The sequence below is a fragment of the Alosa pseudoharengus genome, unplaced genomic scaffold (genome assembly GCF_046254945.1).
Source record: "Alosa pseudoharengus isolate Yale_2024_CS ecotype anadromous, Long Island Sound unplaced genomic scaffold, YU_APseudo_1.1 YU_APseudo_1.1_scf_15, whole genome shotgun sequence".
Taxonomy (NCBI): domain Eukaryota; kingdom Metazoa; phylum Chordata; class Actinopteri; order Clupeiformes; family Clupeidae; genus Alosa; species Alosa pseudoharengus.
Genome location: NW_027468620.1, coordinates 14,854,286 through 14,879,131, shown reverse-complemented (window position 1 = coordinate 14,879,131; position 24,846 = coordinate 14,854,286). Strand labels below are relative to the sequence as shown.

Sequence of the window (24,846 nt, the reverse complement as noted above, 5' to 3'; positions counted from 1 at the left end):
TAGTTTAAAAGTTGTTGACAGACTGAAAGTTTAATGAATGTTGCTATTCAAATACTTTAATGGCTGTGTATAGGTAGATATTTGACGATAACTGAAAGTTGGAATGGCTCTAATGTTTGCTAGCAGTTATGCTAACAATTTTAACTATGCTAACAATGTTAACTATGCTAAACATGCTACTTAGCTAACGTTTTCTAGTAGTTTTGTCAAAAATGCTAACTATGCTAACTGTGCTAACAATGCTAACCATGTGACTTAGCTAACTTAGCTAATCATTTGTAGCAGTTATGTTAACTATGCTAACCATGTTACTTAGCTAATCATTTTTAGCAGTTTTGCTAACTATGCTAACCATGCTAACTAGCTACAGTGGGTAGGAGTCATAGTTGATGACAAATAACAGTTACAATGGCTAAACAGTTAAAAAGTTCAGTAGTTTAAAGGGTTAAATTGTTTAACAGTGAAATATTGTAGTGAGGACTTTTATTTTGAAACAGTTTTTGGCAGAGGAAGCAGTTGAACAAGATGTGTAGTCTTAATTCGCCCATGTCACGTGAGCGCCATTTTGAACATTTTCAGCGCGAAAACGAGGCTGAGGTGGTAGAGAGTTCGAAACATTGTTGCTGTGAGTGAACGTGAATGGATAAAATTAATGCGGAGGAGTGATGTCTTATGGTACTTACTCCTGTGTACCGGGCTGTAATTCGTATCATCGACGGAACAAAGAATGATCTTTTTATCGTTTTCCAAGAGACACAGACATCCGTCGGCAGTGGATAGTAAAAATAAAGCGTGACGTTGGGCCACATTTTCAGGTAACTATGAAGCAATTCAAGGAGAGCTAGCAAATGTTAACTAACGTTAACGTTAGCTAAGAACCACCATCGTAAACATAACGTTAATGATAACGATAGCTAACATTGACAGTTATCTTTACAAGTAAATCATTTAGGCTACATGACTGTACTGACATTAACCCGTCTCTCATCTCAGATTACAGACAATACAAGGGTGTGCTCCATACATTTCACCGATGATTGCATCGTTAGGTCACTCGTAGGTTTAAAAAAACTGAAGAGTGGGAGTGTGCCGTCTCTGTTTTCATGGTGTGAAGGGAATATTTTGTATTCATATTTTATGTGAATGGTTTAATGATTCAAGTCTTTATGACTTGAAGACTGTATAGTTCTTATGGTCATTTGTGATTGTGTACCCATGTGTACCCTGTGTGTGTGTCTTTGGTCTGTATGCAGTGTATCCATTGTTTATGCCTTTTGCCCATCACCAAGGTGTGAATGTTTGTAGAACAGCATGTGTCCAAGCCTCTGAAGGACTTCCCAGGAAAGGGGGTAGTTTTAATTAAAAGATAATAGAAGCTGACCAGACCTGACGAAGGCCTAATCCTCATCCTCCCTTTCTATTGCATATTCAAACTGGGTTGGACCTAGAGGTCACTCCTTCTTTGTGTGTAACTTTAAATATGGTCTCTGTTAGTCAGAGAAGTTAGAAGAGAATACTGAGAATCTGGTGAAACCCATGATGGGGTGACACAAACATGTACTTTTCTCCCTTGAGGGGCACTAGGCCCCTCATTGAAAAGAATAAAGCCTGGATTCTGACCTGCATCGTCCTGATTAAGTCTCAAGAGAAATATGGTAGTAAAAATATACTATCAGGTGTCAGCCGAAAGTCAGAAGGGTCATTCAACGCCACCAAAGGTAACCATCATCTGACATTAGCCATGTTCATGCCTATTTAAGCTATGATAAAGATGTTAACTATAAGCATTGGTATTTGTAAGCATAACTAAGCACTGAAGCATTTGGTATTCGTTAGTAAAAGCTGTATACTGTAGCTTCTATAGGGATCCTGTTTGGAGCAAAACTTTTGTTAGTAGCCAGTCATTTTTTAAACCTTAAACTTTGATGTTTAAGTAGGAGCTGCCTGAGATTGAACGAAGATCTTGAATACTGTTCTTATTATTGTTAAATATATATATATATACATACATATGTGTTTTTGTTTTTAGTGATACTGGTAACATTGGTGAGGAAAACATTTCAGATAGGCCTCTGCATGATGAGGAAAAGTGAGTTACCTGGTAATCTACAGGGCTGCTGGATTGCATTTATCAATAATACTAACACATGTTACTTTGATCAAGTTGGTAGGCCTATTTTATGGTAAATGAAGTGGTAGGATCAGTTACACAAGCTGATGACTGAGACTATTGTTTGTGCTCTATGTATCTATTGCATGGTTTTATGAAATGCCTAAATAATATGTTTATATATTTGTAATCTCATGTCCTTTTTGTCTTTTTCTCACACAGTTCCATACAGGTTTCAGAGGCAGTGCCTGACCATGACTATGTGGTGAACTCCTTGTCTGTGGAAGAACAGCTTGAAGCGGCAAAGAGAGAGATTGCCCGTCTGGAGGAGGAAATCCAAAGTTTGAGACGGGAGCAGTTTAATCTCCAACGTTTCCAGTGTGAGCCACAGTTGATAATGTTTTACACTGGATTTAAAGATTATGACACACTGAAAGCAGTCTTCCTAGCTTTAAAACCCACAGCAGAGTCAATGATTAGATGGAGTCAAAGGTTAAATCACAATGAAGACCACATTTTGAAACCGGGGTTCCATGCCCAGCACCTATGTCTCTTTGACCAGTTTTTTCTTTTCCTTTGTCGTGTGCGGCAAGGTTTTTTTGCTGTTGATTTAGCTGTGCGGTTTAGCGTATCACCAACGACAGTCAGTAGGACCTGCATAACATGGGGGAACTACTTGTTCTTCATGCTAAGCACACTGCCAATATGGCCAAGTAGAGAGGCTATTAATGAAATGATGCCACCATCCTTTAAAAGGACATTCCCCAACACACGGGTAGTGCTAGACTGTACCGAGATCCAAATTCAAACGGCAAGCTCAAAGGTTCTGAATTCGGTCACATACTCCCATTACAAGGGTACCACAACACTAAAGTCATTGATTGGCATTACTCCTTTTGGTACTATTAGCCTAGTCAGCAATCTGTATACAGGTTCCATCTCAGATAAAGAAATCACCAAAGAGTCTGGCATTCTCAACCTCTTACAGCCAGGAGACGAAGTCATGGCAGATAAGGGATTTCTTATCAAAGACCTCCTTGCTGACATAAATGTAAAACTTATAATTCCAACATTCTTGGGGCCAAGTGGGCAGTTCTCCAAAGAAGAAATTACACACATACAAGAGATTGCCCGCTTGAGGATTCACGTAGAGAGGGCAATCAGGCGTATTAAAGAGTATCATATATTTGATGGCGTCATGCCCCTTTCACTGTGTGGTTCAGTTAACCAGTTATGGACTGTTTGTGCTCTACTTACTAACTTTCAGGGACCTATCTTTTAATCCTGTTAAACATGCATTTACAACACTCTGTCAGACATCTTGCACGCACGCACATACACACACACTTAAATGAAGAGTTCTCATAGTGAAATGTTTTTTCATACTGGAATGTCTCTTTACACACTGAAGGTTTGTTCATACTGGATCTTTTCATACTAGAATGTGTATTTTTACACTAAAATGTGTCTCAATACTGAATATTTTTCATACTGGATCTTTTCATACTAGAATGTGTATTTTTACACTAAAATGTGTCTCAACACTGAATGTTTTTCATACTGGAATGTGTATTTTTTTTTTTACACTGAATGCATCTCAATGCTGAATGTATCTTGCATGTGACGTAAGATTGTAGTTTCCACATTAGATCATATGAATCCATGTATATATATATATATATATGAACATATAACTGATATAATTTGTGTACTGAACAATTTGCACTAATAAACAGCGTATTAACCATTTTAAAACATTGTCAACTGTTTTTGGGTTAACACAAACGTAGAAGCTTTTATTTACACAGGGCAGGCAGAAAATGCTCAAAGAAAAAATTGTCCAACTTTGTCTTCATCCAATGGCAGCTAAGTTGCTTTTAAGGTCTTTGGCAAACTGGTCACTTGGTAGGGGGACTGGAACTGGGCAATATAGATTGGGTAGGATACCATCACATCTTTTGTATTTCTTTGGGGGTGGGCAAACTGTGGGTGGCTTTAATTTGGATATTTTCATAGTGTTAATTGGTTTTGGGGTCAGGCCGAATGTGCGTGGAGGAACATGCCATTTCTGTGGGAGTGAGGTTTTACTAATTGTAGGGGGGACAGATTTGCACTGTAGCTTTAGAAGATGTGCCAGTGTGTACAGCAGTCCAACTTGATGGTTACAGTGTCCCTGGCCAGCTTTGCAGTTACACACTGACTGTCCAATAAATGGACCTTCAGATGGAAAATCAATCTACAGGAGCAGAAAAGAAACAAGTTAAACAGCATTACAATTAAATACTCTGCCAACCATAATTAAGTAAATAAGTAAAACTATTCATTTTAATCAAATAGTCTAGATCCAAGAGCAGCTTTGGACTGCTGTTAATAATTCAGGGTTCATGACAGAAAATGTAGGAACAGGCTTCCAGAGCTGTGATTAGACTATGCCTTGAGGCTAGGCTACCAAAATATTTATTATGATGTCTTTACAACTAGACTGGTAATCCTTTGAAACTCTTGGATAATATTAACATTAGGCTACCCTAATGATTCTCCATGATGCATTGATCACTGATTACATGAACGTGAACTTGAACACTTATTTGTCTTCTACCCAAATACCTGTATATTCAATGGGGGTTTGTTTTTTTCTCATTGAACAAAATTACTTGGCCCTCACAACACTGCCTGCCTCGTCTCTCCTGACTGAAAAAAAGCTTGGCTTAGCTATAGTAACCTTATCACAAATACTTCAACGCAGAATGTCATTTTGCCTTATATAAAACATAGTATTTAGTGTCTTTACAACAGGCTACTTTAGTAACGTAATGTACCCTATAACATAGAAAATCAAAATAACATCAATTACGAAGTTAATGTTTACGTTGCTAAATGTTGACGTTAGCTGATAGCACACCAATCATTCACTTACCTTGAATATCGGTGATGTAGCCCTCTATCCAGCTGCTATATCCTTTTAACTGTAATTCAAGAAAAAATGTCAATAAAGTATCTATCTATCTATCTATAACAATGCACATTGTCTATAACCTCTCTTGAACTGGTGATGATTCATTCTTAAGCTGATCAAACACGTTTTACCTCCTTTTGAAACTGTACAAAATGCAGCTGTCATGAGCTCTTATGAAAACGAAACAAAACTCACTACACTGGCGCCAATGCTTAAGAGTCTTGAGAGAAAGTGGAATAGAACATTATGTCCAATATTCCAATATATGGTTTAATGTTCTGCATTATGTCCAATATTCCAATATGTGGTTTAATGTTCTGCATTTCTCATTAGTAGGCTAGGTCACTTTGATACTGATTCTATGTAATGAATGTATGATATCTGTACTGTCCCTGTGTATATCTCTGTGTGACTGTGTTTAGAGATAAGCAGGAATATTATGACTTTGCAGTGTTTCACTGTTCTGCATGGCTGCCTCAGTAGCTATCTGCTCCGGATTGCCAGGCTGCCACTAATCAGGGTCTGATTCAGTGTAGTCCACGTGAAATGGGATGACCAACGCCATCTCCTGTCAGCCTGGAAGGATACTTAAACTCTAACTATTTCCTTGTCTAGTTAGAGCAGCTGATGGATCTTTAGGTGAAGTCATGCTGTCTCTCCCTTGATGCGCATCATTGTAAATAAACTCTGTTCCTGATTTTTCATACTATTGGTCTGACTGGGTCTCTATTAAATCTATGGAATCAAAAATTACCATCAGTTTATGGAGGTTCTACCAAGATTGATAAGGATTATATTGATCTATTCAATTAAGGATTGTTCTTTTTACCAAACTTACTGTGTGTGATCCCTCAGCCCGCTGGAAAGACGCGCTCTCGGTAAGTAGTACCTTTTGTTCCTTTAAAATGCTACAGTCCACGTTGGGTGGTACGCTGCAGCAACGCTGGTCGGTCAGCTGTAAAGCTATCAGGCCCTCTGGACAACAAGGGAGATTCAGTTGAGCAAGATTACTGTTGTATGGGTGGTACGCTGCAGCACCGCTGGTCGGTCAGCTGTAAGCTATCAGGCCCTTGACAGAATTGGGCATTTTGGCCCCGAAACAAGGAACAGATTGTGTGCGCACACGAAACCGATCTAAGTCAACGAATCTCCTGAGAGTTACAGATGTTTTGAGTACGGGTCTGGGCGAGAGATCACATTCACTGGGTTTGGCTAAATTGGACAATCTGTCAAATTTTGAGACCAGTCACTTTACGGTAACCAATCAGGAACATGAGTCAGTTTTTGTCTCAACATGTATGTCTATGTATGTTTCTGACCTATGGGTTATGTGTAAGTGTGCTTTGCAATTGTCTGCTAAAGGTCCTCTCTGATACTAACATGTCTGAGTGTCAACCTGTCTCTGCTTGAACTACTATTTGGCATAGTTTGTTCGGAGCTGCAAAGCTATTTGAATCTAAGAAAACATCCGCCTCATCTGCGTTGTTATGGGAAAGTTAACTTACTTGGCAGCTTTGTCTGTCTTTGGCAGCCACACATGGTCAGCAGCATTAGTTGGGCTAAACTAAGATAAAGCTGGGGATGCCTATTCAAAACATCCCAGTGCTGCTAACATTGTGTGTCAGCCAATCAAAAATACCACAAAATAATTAGAAGAAAGAATCTGTCTAAAACTATAGGCTACATGTTATGTGTTGCAACTAAAGACTGAGTTCGTTTTGTCTTTGTCTTCTCTCCTGTCAGTCGACATGAGGCCTGAGTGAGAGTGTGTGTGTGTGTGTGTGTTGGCCAGCTGATATGCATGAAGGTCACATATCTGTTACAGACTGTAACTGAGAATACACATAAGAAAGATGCATCTGACTGTTGTATTTAATTGTTTTTTTTTTGCTTTTTGCTAAGATAATTAGGGCCCGAGCACCGAAGGGCGCAAGGCCCTATTGTGTTTGTAAGGATTATTATTATTGAGTATTATTGTTATTCTACTTTTTTGCTTTCCTGTTTTTGAGGTGGTTAACATGGTCGAAAACTTTTGAAATTTGGCACACACGTTAGGTGTCACGCATCTCAGTTAGGTACAAGAGCTTTACCCCGGGCGTGGCCCAGGGACTCGCTAGCGCCCCCTTAGGTGACTGATCCCGTTGTTGGCAAATATTTTGAGGTGGTTAACATAATCGAAAAGTCTTGAAATTTGGCACACACATCAGGTGTCACACAAAGCAGCTAGGTAAAAAAGCTTGGCGCCGGGTATGGCCCAGAGACTCGCTAGCGCCCCCTTACGCCCCCTTAGATGACTGATCCCGTGGTGGGCATATACTTTCAGCTACACACACCAAATTTGGTAGGTGTCTGTATCTCCCCAAGATGAACGACTTTCGTATGTACAATGCATTAGCTACGCCCACAGGAAGTGAGGTATTTTGGATTTTGTGCGTTGTGGACATGATCAATTTTAACGTACTCCTCCTAGACGGTTGATCCGATTCATGTCAAAGTTGGTATACATGATGCCGAGATGTTCTTGATTATAAATTGTGAAGCTTTTTTTTTGATATGTTGAAATTTGACGAAATGGCGACATTATTAATTTTAATACCCTTCCACATAAACAATAAATGTGTCATAATTCACCATGCATGGCTTGAAATGTTTTAAATTTCACAGGTCATTGAAGACCATGTTTATGATAATATTCACATGCCCATAATGCATGTTTGGCATAGCGCCACCAACTGGCAACAGAAAGAATGACAATTATACTGATGTCATATGATCAATTTGAACATACTCCTCCTAGACGGTTTGTCAGATTCATTTGAAATTTGGCAAATATTATGCCAAGATGTCGCTGATGTTAAATTGTTTAGGGGTTTTTGATAACTTATATATTTGATATGATTTTAATATCTCACCACATAAACAGGAAATGTGTCATAAATCACAGTGCATTGAATGAATGGTCTAAAACTTCTCAGGTTAATAGATATCATGATTATGATGATATCCAGACACCCAATGGGCCTGCCTGACATAGCGCCACCACCTGGCCAAGCAGGAAATGTGCCAGAAATGGACAATGCCTTAAGTGATTGATCTGAAACTTTATAAAATATCAGACATCATTATTGTGATGATATTCACATTCGTAATTCACAGGCCTAGCATAGCGCCACCATCTGGCCAAGCAGGAAATGTGCCAGAAATGCTCTATGCTTTGAATAAATGGTCTGAAACTTCTCATGTTAATAGATATTATAATTATGATGATATCCAGACACCCAATGGGCCAGCCTGGCATAGCGCCACCACCTGGTCAAGCAGGAAATGTGCCAGAAAATGGACAATGCCTTAAGTGATTGATCTGAACGTTTACAAAAAAATTGGATATCATTATTGTGATGATATTCACATGTGTAATTTCCATGCCTAACATAGCGCCACCATCTGGCCAACCAAAAAGTGTATCAGAAATATTCTTTGCTTAAAATGAATGGTCTGAAATTTCTCAGGTTAATATATATTATGATTATGATGATACCCAATGGGCCTGCCTTGCATTGCGCCCCCACCTGGCCAAGCAAGTACATGTGGCAGAAAATAAAATACAAAAACAAATAGCACACGCATCAAATATGTACATTTCACAAACGCACCACGTCGGTACTTTGTTGGATTCCGACATGTCACGGGTTGCGGCCCGCAGGTGCTCGGGCCCGCCATTGCCGCTTGCGGCTATATTTATTTTTGGGATTTTGTTAAGTGTTTGAAGTCTAATTCCTTCTCTCCTGTTGAGTTGTTCCTTTCCACAAAGGTAAAGGATATTCTGTGGTCACCATTGAGGGCACTCTTGCTAGTACGGAAAACACTAACACACTTAACCATAAGGTATCAGAGCTCCTATGAGTTAGCTGTGTGTGTGTGTGTGTGTGTGTGTGAGTGGTTGTTATCTCTGCACTTGAAGGTCAGGGAGCCAGTGTAAAGAGAGAGAGAGAGAGTGGAGAAGAGAAAAGACGTTTATTACATTTGAATTATGAAGTTAAAGATATTTTATATCTACGTTCGACCAATTTGAAGGCGTTTCGTGTCAGAGGAGTCTCAAATTCTGTTTTAAAATGATGTTTTGATGTTGATAGCATACCATATTAATTCAGTCAAGAGTGGCAACACGTTGTGTTTTGGTTTGTGTGTGGTCAACATGCTTTAAATATTTTATTTTTGTTTATTTTACTGTCAATGCTAAAAGAGCCATTGAATTATAATTGTCATTGAATAATTTCTACAGTCCTAAGTGTTGTTTCCTCTGGAACAAAATGGAGGGGGGTGATCTTTCAGTCCTGGTTCTGGGATGGGCCTCTGGAAACACCCGTAAGGGAGCTGAACACGCAGCAACGGGTAAACCAGAGACTTACAGGCAGACCAGGGCTGTTAGGTTGCTACAGCCCATCTTATCTTTTTTTTCCCCTAGTGATTCAGGCCCTAGCCCTAGAATAAGATATACTCAGAGAAGCCTGAGATTCTAATATATGAGAGATCTGCTCACAACAACAAGTAAGGTAACAAACCACCAACATTTGATTAAGTGACTGGTCACGCTTGAGTTGTATGGGTGTAGTTACGCTTGACTTAGCCACTGAAGTAAATAAGCACTGAATGTAAAACTCTTTGTTTCAACCAGCTGTGCTGGTTTGCAAAGATTCAATATAATTGGATGATTTTGATCACTGGCTCCTGTCTCATCTTCTTGATTCCGAATTGATTTACCTAACAGAATTGCGAGAGGTCCCGGGATCCCAACATCTGGGGTCAGAACGAGCTTTCTGAAAAACCGAACACGGTGAGGTCTGGGACTTTGGATTTGGAATCCTGAAAGCCCTTGGTTGTCTGAGACAGCAAGGCGAGATGGCTGATCTTCTGACCCCCGGTGACGGGATCCTACTGAAAGGGAATTCTCCTGAGACGTCGGAGCGAGAACCAGTGATCAAGCAAAAAGGCGAACGTTCGGTGAAATTAAAATAAAATAAAAATCTCCTCCGGAGGAAGTCGAGGCTATTTTGTAGTAGTAGTCTTTGGATGAAAAGAAACCCAAAGCGAATAGGCTCAGGGGTGATTCATCCTAAATACGAAAACTACTAGGAGGGCTATTTGGTAGAAGTAGTCCTATGATGAAAAGAAACCCAAAGCGAAGAGGCTCAGGGGTGATTCATCCTAAATAGAAAAACCTAGGTTTATGAGATCCTCTTGATATTTATAAGGACCTCTACGTAGTGCTCATTGGTGACAGTTTTTCGTGTTATTTGCGATGAACTAAAGTGTATATTTATTATTTACAAGGTTAGCCTCAAATTACATTGATTAAATCAATGACTAAAATGTCATAGGGATCGCAATTTTACTACATCATCCTCCAGCGTTTTATATACATTTTGATATCTGATTAGCCTAGAAATCTAGACGCACCCTAGCGGCGGCAAATTAATTTGCTCAGCCTGTACGTCTAGTATCAAACCATAGGGATTTCTATTGGCTGACGCCGTGGACGTCATCCAATCACAGCGCTCTATTTTGTTAGAGAGTCTTAAGGCGGGCTTAACAGGATGGCGACAGTCCTGCGACAGTGAACAACAAGGAAGGTGGCTATGGCGAACGAAGAGCGGTTGTTTGAATCGGCGTTGGCGTCAACTTTGGAGGAGTTGGACTTGTGCTTTTCTTTGAAAGTTGAGCAACACAATGCACTTAAGTCATTCCTTTCGAAGAAGGATGTATTTGCCGTTTTGCCGACCGGATACGGATATGGTCGTAGCGCTGGCCTATTGCATGCCTAGGCAGTTTGAAAGACAATTCTCTGCCCGCCCCTTGGATTAAGCGAGGTGAATGGCTCGATTCCAGACTATACATTTCTATGATATAGGATGGCCCGCCATGCTAATATCTGATATCTCCGCCTAGGAATATCTGTTGTTTTAACTAAATTTAGTGAAGCTTTGCAGGGAAAATGAAATGCTGTGTGCTGTGCTATAAAGTGTTGGATGCCTGGACCAAAACATCAAGGCCATCCTTGCTCTCCCCAATCCACTACAAGTCACAGGAGCACATATGCGAGGCGATGGGTATGTTAATTATATCAGATTACATATTCCAGTTTTGGTTTAGATTTTCCAGTTGTAAATGTAATGAAGGCCCCATAGAAAGTATGACCATTTTTCTTAAATACAGGCTAATTGTTTCCCCAAGCTTCCTGCTCCCCATGCTAATAGAACCTGACCCAAGTTATCCTGTTCCACGTGTAGGCCGTAAACACTGGAAGCCATGCGGACACTATGTTCCTGCTTCAAGGTAGACACAGATGTGTTTTGACTGTTGATTGGCTAGGTGTGTAGGCCTTGAGCCCTGCCAGGTCCTGCTTTGAGTGAGGCCACCATACACTATGGTGAGCGACTGGCTGAATGGGCGACAGTGGAAGACATACAGGTTCTGAGGGCAGAGAAGGTTCTGGATAAATGAGGGGCACAAGTGGCAGAACTTTTAGCTTGGACATATGTATTAAGCATTGCTCCACAATCTCGTGCTTCTGGCAGTGACAACACTGACAAGAGTTGAAGCATATCGGTTAAATTCATACATGGGGGGCCAGTTTAGCAAAGTTGTAATCTTACCAACAGCAGTGAATTTATCAAATTGTTGATGCTCTGACGCACTTAGCTCTAGGACACAGTGTTATAGGCGACAACATTTTAGCTAAGGGAATAATCTTGCAGCCTTGCTGCAGATCATAAGGGGGAGTCTGATTAAGAGTAGTCTGATAACATAGACAGCTAGCTCTTGCAGTGTATCAAGTTATGATTAAAGATAGCTTTTCCTTTCATGGAGGATGAGAGGTTGTTGATGTTGACTTCACTACACTGAACTAATATTATTTCATAGGTTCATATGTTTATTAACAACACACCCACTGCAGTTGTTATATTGGTATTATTTTTTTTCTCATCATTGACATGAAAAAGGTTTTACAACTGTTTTACAGCTATGCAAACCAGTGTCAAGATAATATGGTATGATGACATACATACTAGACCATATCGTTTACAATTATTTTGGATACAGCAATAAAATGCAATAAAATAAAACACACCTTTCATTTGTTTCAGACGTTCAGAATATGTTCACAATAAAGTTCTAACCAAGTTCTTTAAAACATGCCTTTAGGCCTGCTTTAAACAATGTGGGAAAAGGTTCAGATCATTTATAGCGTTGCTGTATGATAAACAATTCTTGATATGAGGCACACAAGAAAAATGATCATGTGAATTTATATTTCATTGCTAATTACTAGTTTGGTGACAGACCATAGCAGTATTGCAATTAAAATCTTTTTAATAATGTAGCTGAAACTTAGGAAGCACTACTGGGGCCTTGGGCCCAGATATGTATATCTATGTGTTTTGTTTCAGGGGCAATCAGTGATCAAAAGGGGGAGCCTTACAGACTCTACTTTTTTCCTTTTTCTTTTGTCTATTGTTTTCCCCCCGCCTTTAAACTGTTTGGTTAATGTTTTTATCACTGGTACTCTGTGGTATGTAAACTTTTCTTCACACCCTGTGAGAAATCAAGACAGTCAGGGTAACTTTTATACATGTAACCATGTTGTTTCATTTGATTCATTTCCTTTATTGGGTTCTATTTGAGAATTGTTGAGACACATTTCTTTCAGTTAATTAGTAGGCTCATTCTGATTCAATCAGAGGTGTGCTATTGTTTGGTGTTAAAGGCTTCAAGTCTTTTAAAGGGGGACTTGAGAGTATTTGATTCAGAACTTATTATTTTTATATACATGTGATTTAGGTCCTGATGCCTCTAAATCGGTTGATAATCTGAAAAGGTGGTACACCAATGGGATTATCCCAACTTGATATAGAAATGATATAGACGAGTTTCTGAAGTTTAGAGGGATTGACCAAATATATTATTTTGATTTACTGTGGTTGTTATTGTACACCAATCATGTGTAGCTATTTTTCATGACTTATGGAGAAATTAGTTAAATCATGTATAGTCATGTACAGTACCTGCTTATTTGGATCTGACTAACTTTAATGAAACAAGTGTATAATCATTTATATTTTGTGCATTTTCCCAGTGACATTATTTGATTAAATGTTCCAGCCATAAAGGCTGAGAAAGTGGAATAGAACTTTATGTCTAATATTCCAATATATGGTTTAATGTTCTGCATTATGTCCAATATTCCAATATGTGGTTTAATGTTCTGCATTTCTCATTAGTAGGCTAGGTCACTTTGATACTGATTCTATGTAATGACTGTATGATATCTGTACTGTCCCTGTGTATATCTCTGTGTGACTGTGTTTAGAGATAAGCAGGAATATTATGACTTTGCAGTGTTTCACTGTTCTGCATGGCTGCGTCAGTAGCTATCTGCTCCGGATTGCCAGGCTGCCACTAATCAGGGTCTGATTCAGTGTAGTCCACTTGAGATGGGATGACCAACGCCATCTTCTGTCAGCCTGGAAGGATACTAAAACTCTAACTATTTCCTTGTCTAGTTAGAGCAGCTGATGGATCTTTAGGTGAAGTCATGCTGTCTCTCCCTTGATGCGCATCATTGTAAATAAACTCTGTTCCTGATTTTTCATACTATTGGTCTGACTGGGTCTCTATTAAATCTATGGTATCAAAATTACCATCAGTCTACACTGCCTTCCAGTAAATCACAGAACTGACTTTGGCACTAAATGGGACAAGACACAATGACCTCTCAGGTGTATCAGCTACATACAATTAGATCACATCAGAAAAATCTGTTGCTAATACCTACTGTCAGAACATGGTGAAGAAGCTTTTAGCTGCTATTCTGCTCTGCCTTTGAACCAACATTTAATGTTCTTTCTTTCTGCTTATTTGTAAAGCACTTTGGATTTCCTTGCCCTAATCTTGTTGCCTTTTTAATACAGCTGAGCTACATTTGGACCATCTTGTGGCTTTGGTCAGGTCTAATGCCTGTTAAGGGAGCACTGTCTCTTGTCTTGTATTCATGACTCACAAACAGGGTGGTGTTTACTGTGCAATGGAAAGTGTTTACTTACTAAAGTAACCTAATTTATGTTTTCAAACCTCATTAGACACTCAGTCTTAAGAGGAAGCCGTTGGAGTGAAATGTAGTTACATTTCGGACTAACACAATTTCAAAGGGCTGAACACCAGGGTGTTCGTTCAGTGAGTGTATACGGGATCAAGCAATTATCTTACGAAGATTCTTTAATTTAAACTATTTTGTGTGTGTGTGTGTGTGTGTATGCTTGCTGAGCTATCTTTTGAACTCTTCAACATGGTGCATGGCAGGTCTCTCTATTTTAAAGCCTAAACATTTCTTAAGAAGCCACTCTACTACTTTCCTGCACTACTACTTTCTATAGCAGTAATGGCTTGTTTGAAAACATAACTGAGAGAGACAGATTGTGCCCCATTCATGCAGTTTGAGGGAGTCACTTTTGTGCATGTTTAACACGTTATGTTGGTATTGCTCTGCAGCTATGTGTTTGTTCTAATTGAAATAATTTACCAATTAAATACCATTTAAATGTATTTAAAATAAAAATACTGTATTTCTGCAAATCACTTGGCACTGCATTACACTAAGCATTACCAACCACAAAGAAACTAAGGCGAGTTGTAATGTGGATGGTTACATTATGAAAACACACGCAAAACATCTGCATTTTCTTTACCATGGAATTAAACAAACCATAGGCTTTTGCAGTATCCATGTCTACCTTTATCTACTCATGAATTGAAGCTGAAATTTCCACTAAAACAAAAATAAATGCATGTCATAAAGACCACATCAATTCAAGTATTTCAACTTTGAAAATTTACTGTGAAGGAAAAAAAACTTTTTTTTTTATTGCAAGTGATCTGCAAGTTTACCTTGAATGACACACACATTCTCCCTCAGTTGCTTAAATTGTGTGTGTAGTAAGCTACACTGGACATTAAATCCAGATTATACAACTCAAAACTCAAACTAAAATCATTTTGTTTAGCTCAAAGATTGCATACTTGAGCATAGCACTGTAGAATCTTTGGTTAGGATGTACTCATTCACACTTGTGCACTAAGTCAACTGTGAGTAACCAGGCACAAGACACCTTTAAAAGTGGACACTTACATGTGGGTCCCAAATGTGACTAATTTGCAAACAAGAAGGCTGGTTAAGGCTTACCTATCCAGCTCTGCCCAAGACCTCCAAGAGGAAGCTTGGTCTAAACTGAGAGTTCAAGTGTGAATTATCTGCACTGATGGTTGACAGAACGTTGTTACTAATAAGTATCCAATCCATACTTAGCATCATGACATTGTCATAGACATTATCAGATGTTTGGATGAGCAAGGTCACAGTGTTTTCTGCACACTACACCTTAAGAAATGTCTAAATAAATGTATGTTTGATAATTAGATGTTCAGCCACTACACGAAGCATCCACCTATTATGCTCATGTAGCCTAATCAGTAAATGAGATTGACAGTGAAAATACGTACTATATATCATTTAATGTAAATTGGGTTTTACACATAATTTTAAGATTTGACCTGAATGGAATAATGCAATTCATTCAGGTTAGAAGTCTTTCTGGTGTGGTAAAATTTGGAAGCAAGGTGCATCTTTTCAATTGTCAATGAAGATATTAAGTAACTTTTTTCAAGTAAACTTTACAAGCAAACTGTTTCTACTCACAGCAGTCAATGGGTAGATTTTTGCAGATCAGACATTAAAATGTGCTTGATGCTTGTACTTATAATACTGGTGCAGTGCCCCCCTCTAGAGGAAAACATAATATCGCAGCTCAAAATGTGATTGTTTGCAAATGAGTACCCTGTACAACAAAAACTAGTTCAAATCCTCCCCTAAGCTTTTAATGCAAAATAATACAAATAGATACAGTATAGCTTTATAAACTATACATTAAAAGTTTCTTTTTGAAAAAAAAAAAAAAGATAAAAGAAAAGTACCTATAATCATGAGGAATATGAAATAATTTTCCTCTACCTGATGGCTCAACTCAGCAGTTCAATGAGAAGTGATTGTTAGTGTTACAAAACAATTTCTTTAAAGAACACCAGTGCCCCCCCCCCCCCCCCACCCCCCTCCCCCAGGCAGATTGCTTATGTATAAAAAGACTTTTTGCTTCAGCATTAACTTCAAATGTGTACAGTACTTTGGGATTTGTAATATGTCAACCCAGGGCAAATGCTATCCTGCAACCCTATGGCAAAGCTTCACATGGCATACTTCTGAGTCCATTCCCTTGCTAGTCTGTTGTATCTGGAAGAGAAAAGGACAGTGTAAAACCAACAGGGTCAAGAAGAGGGATTGTCAGTCTTTGTCATTGTATTTTTAATTATTGTTTAAAAATGTAAATAAAAACAGAATGAGATAATCTGCAAATCTCGTCAAACCTTATTTAGTTGCAAAACAGACATAGACAAAATATCAAATGTTGAAAAAGAGAACTTTGACTATATCAAGCTCATTGAACATTTGATACCAGCAACATGTTTCAAAAAGGTTGGGATTGGGGCAACAAAAGGCTGTGTAATGGTAAAGAAAACACAAGGAGGAGAATATTTCACAAACAATCAAATAGACCAATTAAAATGTCTAATTATTTTTTTTTAATAATAGACTCCGCTAGTTTGATATGACCAGACTCACTCACTTTGTGAAGAGAGTTTGGGTACTCTCCACTGGGAAATGTTTCCAACCCTAACATCGTAATGGGCGTTAACTTTGTTAACTTTGAAATCATTGGTCCAGACTAATTAATGACATTGATCAGGGATTCCTAACTTTACTTCCTAATTTGCCTAACCTACACCGACTGTTAATAAATCCGCATTAGCAGTCAAGAAGAAATGTATTTACCTTTGCTGTATAAATGTACACATTCATCTAACTGAATTTTTTTATGCTTGCAGCCGTTGCTACTACCGTTTACCACTGGCACTTACGATTTTGAAACTTACGATTTTGATAAATTTTGATCTAATGTCATCCCCTCTCATCGCTGATTGGCCCGCCATCCTGTGGCTGAGGGAAATGTAAGCGCATGAGAGGAGCCAGACTAGCACGTCAGTGAGATGAAAATGAGCTGAGATACAGGTGGGCGGGGCCAGACTAGGACTCCGCATCCTCCTGGCTAAAAAGGTGAGGGACCATCCAACTTGTTATTTAGTACACAATTCAAAAGCTAGCATCTATGATGGTATTGGGGTGCATTAGTGTCTATGGCATGGGCAGCTTGCACATCTGGAAAGGCACAATAAAACCTTTCGAGGGAAGACTGCATTCTGCACATATTACAACTGTATGGCACCACAGTAGAAGAGTCTAGGTGCTAAAATGTTCTTCCTGCAGTCCAGACCTGTCACATTACGTGCATCAATGAACGAAAAACAAAAATTTGGTCAAAAATGGGACAACATTTCATTCTCAAGTCTCCAGCAACTGGTCTCCTCAGTTCCCGATCATTTACAGACTGTTGTTAAAGGAGGAGGTGAAGCAACACCGTGGTAAACATGCTCTTATCCCAACTTTTTAACACATGTTGCTGGCAAGGCATCAAATTCAAAATGAACATACATTTTCCAAAAATCGAATTCCTCTGTTTTGACCATTTATATGTCGCCTTTGCACTATTTTATCTTAAATATAGGGTTTATACAATTTGCAACTCACAATCACATTTTACACAGCATCCCAAAATTTTTGGAAACAGGGAGGTAGAATATTCTGCTGTCCACATGTATCTGCCTACCTGCCTGAACAGGTACACGTATTTCATCATCATCATAACATGATGACATAATAAACCACTTACTTGTCTTTGTCTGATTTGTAGATGTGGGCAATATCGGGTACTAAAGGGTCATCTGGGTTTGGGTCACATAACAGAGAACATATGGACAATAAAACTGAAAAAAAAAAAAAAAAAAGAAGAAGAACCCGTGTCAAAGCAACAAAACAAATCTTCACTGGAGGTATACAAAACATACCATGGCAAAGTGCAGGGAAAACAGCTTATTTGGAAGTTTGGTCTTCCAGCCTTACATGACTGGTTTTATTAAGTAGAATTGTATGAGTTATTTCTTAGCTGAAACACATTTGTGTGTGGCACACACTAGTTTTCACCTACCTTTCGATACAGTGAGGGCAGGAGACCACTGTGATCTCAGGATGTCCAGACATATGCTACCATTGCTGTTTATGTTGGGATGGTATATTTTAGTTGTGAAGGCTAGCTGTTGAGAGAGTAGAACAAGTTCTGACATCTGACAAGGACACCTTTAACAACTACAACAATAATGGCTACAATATAAACCACATCAGATTCAGAAGTAGGGCAATTTACTTCAGCTAATTTGATTTCATTTACTAATTGCACATGTAAAAAATGTACAAAACAAACCAAAAGTAAAACCAAAAACAAACAAAAAAATTCAAAAGAACAACAAAACCAGTGTTTTGTGGTTTCTGGTTTCTTAATAGGTGTAGTCCCCCTCACCTTTGGCGGTTTAAAGGGGTAGTCTGTAGGAAAGTGGATTGTGAGGAAGAACACACCACCCTGGTATGGACTGTCACCCTAACAGAAAGAAGAAAAAGAGTTTAGGTTGAGGAAACACAGGCGGAAGGAAGACCAGCAAATCAAAACAAATAACTAACACTACCCCTTCCCCAATAAATGATAAGTTACATGTTAGTTAATCAATTATCAACATTGATAAACTAATTAGAAGGGTTGATCAAGAACAAAGCTGAATACTTACTGGGCCCATAATTGTTGCTTGCCAATGAAACACTGCAGAGAGAGAGAGAGAGAGAGAGAGAGAGAAATTAAATTGCAGTGGGAACTTGCATAGATCTACAATACTTGTGATGTGTTTTTTCATCCATGTACTAGGCCTACTATCTAATAAATAATTTCCAAGTTTGACTTAAAGTTCATTCAACAGATCTCCACGCACACATTACAACCCAAAAAGCTATTCATTTTTAAGTTGGGATTGCCATCAAACGGAATGTTGTAGAGTTTTAATATGCAATAACAATAAAGAATCTATCACATGTTTGATTATATGACCAGCACAGCCCTGATTATTCATCCATTTCTATCTAGATATAATGTTTGAATATATACTGGCAGCATAATCCAATCTTTGCACTGGTCAACTTCCTGTTAGTCACTAGTACCCTTTCCCTTTAACACAAAATCTCATTGAAGGAGTTTGGGGCAAACAGAAAGTCCCTAACATGGGGGGGGGAGGGGGTGTCCCTTGAAGCAGGATTACTAATTACTAGGGTGAATAGGCTCAAATGCTAACTAAATGTCCTTAAACAAATTGAAAGTGAAAGAGACTGTGGACTGTGAAGTGTACTGATAGAGGTGAAAAAACAAAACAAAACAAAAAGACAGCAGAGAAGTGCAAGGGAAACCTACAGTCCTCTCCCACAGGTCCAGCTGAACACTGCGATGGAGGGTCCCTCTGGAGGTCATGGAGTTCCTACACAAACACAGGACACCAGAACGCATGTCAATTCGTGTCCACCGGTACAGCTGATAATGTTTTCAAAAGCCTCTCAAGCGGGTTAGACTTGATGAACTACACCCATGTTTTCTTGGAGAGACTCCAACGAATCTGTGTTACATCATCGACAGAAAAGGCTATGTGTGTAGAAGGCACTGATATTTCAAATGCCAAGTAATGAAGGCCTATCACAAACAACCATTTCTAACAAAACATATCTCTTTTAGTTTCAGTCAAACATTTACACCAATGTACCTGGTGGTATGTAAGATCCAAGTTATTTCCTGTCTTTTTAAGCGTACCCAATAGCAGGTTCTCTAAAAATACACTGCTTTCTCGAAATCGTGGCCATTCTAGAAACCCCATAGTTTGGATCTGGCAGACACTGCTGAAATGACGTCTGACAAACAACGGCAACATTATCACAAACAAGAGAACAATGGCAACAGAGCGTTGCCGATTAAAGGACTACGTTACGTTTGTTAACACAAACAGGAAACACTGGCTGCTTATTTGAAATAAAAATATATAGCTAGAGACTATGTTTAATTTAAATGGTTTAACAAGTGTTAGCAAAAAGTTCGTGTCAACATTATCGATAAGATTCGTTATTTGCAATCACGTAAGTTAGCACCAGACAGGGTTGAAGCGGTCAGTATTCAAGGATCTTTGGTAGCGTTAACGTTAGCACGTTCCCAAATGTACCTGGGTCAGCAAACTTGACAGCTTGTTAAGGTCTTTGACATTAAACGATAACAGTTTTGAAAATATTTAACGTCTCCGTTAACGTTACTACCTAAGGTCTTTGTGAGGTTACTACCTATCGTTAACGTTAACGTTAGCCACCTTTAAAAGCAAATATAGCTTAGTGATAGCTATCGAGCAAGGAGACGTTGATGTTAACGTCACTTCGCTGACGTTAGCTAGCTAAGCATCCGTTAACTTCTAGCTTCTACCATGGCAAAATAGATAGTCACGCTACGCGACAAAGCAGTATCTCTGTTATAAGCACTTAAAACAACGATTAAAGAAAGTATCGTTAGCTGACCAGCTGGTTAATTTGCTGCTACAGTTCATACGGGAAGTAACATTACAGCCCAAGCCTGTATGCTATCTACCTAACTATGATAGCCTCCTAGCTTGCGATGCTAACCATCTAACCTTACCGGTAGAAAAGACACCTAGCGTGACGGCTATCACATCGTGGAGAAGACACTGAGAACTAGGAGGTTTTTATACAAGCTGTCAATATACTAAGTAGCATGAACGGTTCAAATCACGAGTGCTAGCTTGTTAGCCTCCCACAGCCTACCTTCTGTATTCTCTTCAGAGCCATAACAACTGTTCAACTCCCCTTCAGCAGTAGCAGTGACTTGTTATTATGCGACGTAAACTGGGCAATGACTGTCAACATTACAGCTTCCGAATTGTATCAAATTTAAAGTCTTGGAGGAACTTTTGTGAGAAGCTGATTTAGGATTGGCTGCGGATTGGGGTTCTGTTTTGGCCTGAAATTTAGTTTGAAAATCTTCTGAATAAATAGGCTAGTGAATTAATTAATAAATAAATAGCCTACAACAATAGCCTCTCTTTAAGAAGCCATAGTGAAAACATGGTTTGATTTGATGAATAAAAATGCTCTTAGTAGGCCTATTAGAGACACCCAGACAATTATATCAGTATTGCATACCTCTACATAATATATGCCGCTGCTTTTAAAGGTATGATCCATCATTTTCCTCCTAAAAAACTTTCTCATTGCAATACTGCTGCCATGCTGTGTGTGGCCAAATAAACTTTTTCTCTCAGTTCTGTCTCTGTAAATTGGAAACCAAGGTCATAGGCCAGCAAATCAAAAGTTTTATTCAGGAATTTTGAAGGGAAGGATTTCATTTGATTGTCTGTTGGACTCAAATTAAAATTCAACAACCTTTCACCAGAATAGCTTGCAGTGGTGGACGAAGACAACCTGGACAAAGTACACAAATCCTGTACTGATTTGTGTACTTTGTCCAAATCCTGGACAAAGTACACAAATCCTGTACTTTTACTCCTGTAAAAACTGTATTATGACTAACACAGTTTAATTTACTATTGTTGAAATGATTCGGCACAGACATAGGCTCATTGAGCCTTTCTCCTTCATTCAAAGACAAACTGACAAACAAAAATCAACTGAGAATTGTTGTATGTACATGTAGAAAGACCTAAAAACAAACCAATATGATATCTTATCTTACTTCAAAGTAACCACTTTTTGCTTTTTTGAAGGCTTTACACGTTCGGACGAAAATCAAGACGTTCCCTTTTGTGTTAGATAGTTAGATTCAGAGTCAGATTGTCTATCATTCTATCTGTCATTGTCTATCATTGTCTATCATCATTTGTTCGATGGTGTCATGAGGCTAGTTATGGTAACATCAATATTGTGGGGTCAACTAGTTAGTAAATAGTGGATATAACAATAACATAGGTTAGGCAACACCATTATTTAAAGCCTAGCTCACGTAATAGAAAATACACATGTATTTGGACAGTCTTTTTTCCAAAAGGAACTTCAGCTGTACTTCAGCTGTCACAATATGTAGTGGAGTAAAAAGTAAGATATTTGGTCTAGAAATGTACTGGAGTAAAAGTAAAAAGTTTAACAAAATGTAAATAGTCAATTAAAGTACAGATACACGAAAAAGCGTCTTAAGTACAGTAATTGAGTAAATGTATAAGTAATGTCCGCCACTGATAGCTTGCAGTAACTAAGTAGCCTGGGTGAAGCCAGATGAACCTTGAATTTGCTCTGCAGGTCTGTCTGAAAAGGAGCCCATTGACACCCGCTTTCGAACTTCCGTTTTATTACTTCCACATGCCAGGCGCAACCAGCAGAGAAATTAAACTTAAATTTACGCATTTAAGTCTTACCAAATTGTTTCAGATGTTCAGCAAACATATTTTCCTTGTAAAAAAGATTTAAAATGCAGTTGTCTACTCAATTCCAAAGAAAATTCACATTGGGTTTTTGGTGAGTCAAAAATGGACGTCAATGAGCTCCTTTCCAGACCAACCTGCAGAGCAAATTCAAATTTGCTGTATTCACCCAAGATCACCTCAGGTGAACATCATTTTTTTACCATCTTATTAACATGTCCATATGAGGTCTGCATTTTACTGGACAAATCATGAGTGAAATAGCATCACATTTAGCCAAATCTTGCTAATTCAGTCAAAGGTGATGACTGAGGATTTCTGCTCTGGATCTACATTTCGACCAATCACAGCCCAGGTGGGCCAATTCAGGCATCAGTCCATTAGTGTGTCATAAAGCAGTAGGGGTTAGATCTTTGAGCGACATAAGACGCATGGCACCGGAAGTGTGTTATACTGGAAATGTAGGTTAGAATAGCGCACCTGTGCCTTTAAGGCCGTTCATTAGTAAATCAGTGGATACAGCTGGTTGGTTCCTTCATAAGTTGACTTGCACGTGGGTTAGGGATGCAGCATAGGTGAGGCTGGTTTGTTTGGCTCTCAGCGCAGTCTCGGGAAGGCTGTTCCGGTCTGTGTGGTGGTCTTCCGGGTGGCAGCCGGTTTTGAGATTCTCTCACATGCTGGAAGGCTCAATATTGATTGTCTGGCGTGGCGTCTAGTTTGTGTTGTGGCTGTTTGCGTTTAAGGGCTTTGTGCCCCTGAGTTGTGTCCTGATCATTGTAACAGCAGACCCTCCTGTGGGCTGACAAATGTCTACCTCGCATTGTTTGTGGCCGTCCCCTCCAAACACTTTGGAGCTACAGTGTGTCGTCTAACCCTTCACTGTGGTTGTATGATGTTTATCGTCAGGGTCACCATCCTTTGCTTGCTGCTGTTTTGCCTCTGTTTGTCTTTCGTCATTTATTTATGCGTCTATTGTCATTGTATCTTGTGATTTATTTGGTTAATAGTGTAAGTCTTTTTTTTTTCATGTTCTGTTGTCTTCATGTCATTTCTTTTGCATTATTTTGGGAAGCTTGAAGTAGGCACATATGCAGGCATAGTTAGGCCTGCCCGCTGTGTAATGCTACAGCCTAGTAGGCCTATTATTGATGCTGGGCTTCTCAGAGCAGTTGTGTATGTCTGTTGTCTATTTGAATTTGTCGTATGGATGGCCATCCACTCCCTTATTATGTGAATGTCTTGTATGTCTTTGATTTAGTCTCTATTTGTATTCATTGTGGTAACAGGAAAGTCAGTCGGCTCTATAAGGGTCAGCCTGTATCATCCGGGCCTACTGGTGTGATACTTGGTTGTTGTCTATACTTTTCGTTGTCTGTTGTGGTTTGTTTTGCAGGAGTAGGGGATGCTGCACGGAAGGCTGGTCACCTGGTGTTGGTGGGAGTCTTTAGTTTGTAGTGCATGTGTGGGTTCACTGTGTGTGTTTCCAGTACTGTTCACCTGTGTGGGTTGCGGTGGTTGCTGTCTCCTATATCCACGTGTGATCCTGACATCCCTCTCTTCAGGATAGCCTGCCTCCCTACTGTATGGTAAGCCCCCTTCCTCCTATCTAATATTGTCTTGTCTCATGTTTTTGTTACCTTCCCACCCTATAAAGTTGTACATTTTAATAATAAATTAATATTTTCTTAGTCTTGGGTTACAGCTATTCCCTTCCAGTCTAAGTTTCTCTTAATTTGTTCCCCATCCTCTGTGCTTAAATAAAAACATTTCATTTTGTGGAATTCTGTCTCGATTTTGTAACTTTGTGTGGAAATACACACACACACACACACACACACACACACACACACACACACACACAGAGCTGGCCCAGATCTGAGGAGGACACAGTTAAGGTACAATTATTACACTCAGATCCAGTAGGTCCGAATACCACATATGTAGCCTAATAGTTATGTGTAGGGGGAATGTAGGCCTACTGTGTGCAGTCATTGAAAATAAGGCCAATGAGTGAGTTTGAAGAATAACAAATAGAATAACGTTTCTTTTAGCAAACATTGAAAACAGGTCCCATAGACTCGAACTTACAAGGGTTAAAATAGTGGCTATGTAGATTTTAAAACTTACTTCCAAAAATGTAGGCCTTTATGGGCCCAGTTGCCAAATTAAGACTTGGAAATGGATAGGCAGAGGGACTTGTTTCACTCACTCCTGGCGTGTTCTGCCAAAAGAAAACAAAAGTAACATTAGGCTTAAACCA

General features: G+C 39.1%; 1 protein-coding gene and 2 long non-coding RNA genes across 4 annotated transcripts; 1 reads left to right on the top strand and 2 right to left on the bottom strand.

Moving 5' to 3' along the window:
* The first annotated feature begins 593 nt into the window (after window positions 1-593).
* LOC143123760 (uncharacterized) lies at window positions 594-2,541 on the top strand. 2 transcript variants are annotated; one of them, XR_012986890.1, is made up of 5 exons: window positions 594-815; window positions 994-1,106; window positions 1,677-1,718; window positions 2,030-2,089; window positions 2,333-2,541. It is a non-coding gene; the product is annotated as an uncharacterized LOC143123760 (long non-coding RNA). The 2 variants fall into 2 exon arrangements; XR_012986889.1 differs by having other exon boundaries at window positions 798-1,106.
* A 1,369-nt stretch (window positions 2,542-3,910) lies between these two features.
* LOC143124271 (uncharacterized) lies at window positions 3,911-16,209 on the bottom strand. The gene is made up of 3 exons (XR_012987006.1): window positions 15,817-16,209; window positions 5,028-5,076; window positions 3,911-4,346 (listed from the first exon to the last, which is right to left on the bottom strand). It is a non-coding gene; the product is annotated as an uncharacterized LOC143124271 (long non-coding RNA).
* Window positions 16,210-16,216: 7 nt separating this feature from the next.
* ube2d3 (ubiquitin-conjugating enzyme E2D 3) lies at window positions 16,217-21,066 on the bottom strand. Its single transcript, XM_076285687.1, has 7 exons — window positions 20,977-21,066; window positions 19,577-19,640; window positions 18,906-18,937; window positions 18,644-18,721; window positions 18,275-18,380; window positions 17,960-18,053; window positions 16,217-16,404 (listed from the first exon to the last, which is right to left on the bottom strand). Exons 1-7 carry the CDS (start codon window positions 20,998-21,000, stop codon window positions 16,359-16,361), a joined length of 444 nt encoding a protein of 147 aa, XP_076141802.1. The 5' UTR covers window positions 21,001-21,066; the 3' UTR covers window positions 16,217-16,358.
* Between the last annotated feature and the right edge of the window lie 3,780 nt (window positions 21,067-24,846).

What these genes read in the sequence shown, in the direction of transcription:
- ube2d3 (XM_076285687.1), bottom strand. Translation starts at nt 21,000, where the DNA reads ATGGCTCTGAAGAGAATACAGAAG. An exon ending in TGGACCTGTGGGAGAGGACT is followed by an intron (nt 18,938 to 19,576) that starts GTAGGTTTCCCT and finishes CTCTCTCTGCAG; the next exon opens with TGTTTCATTGGCAAGCAACA. An exon ending in AAGCAACAATTATGGGCCCA is followed by an intron (nt 18,722 to 18,905) that starts GTAAGTATTCAG and finishes TCTTTCTGTTAG; the next exon opens with GGTGACAGTCCATACCAGGG.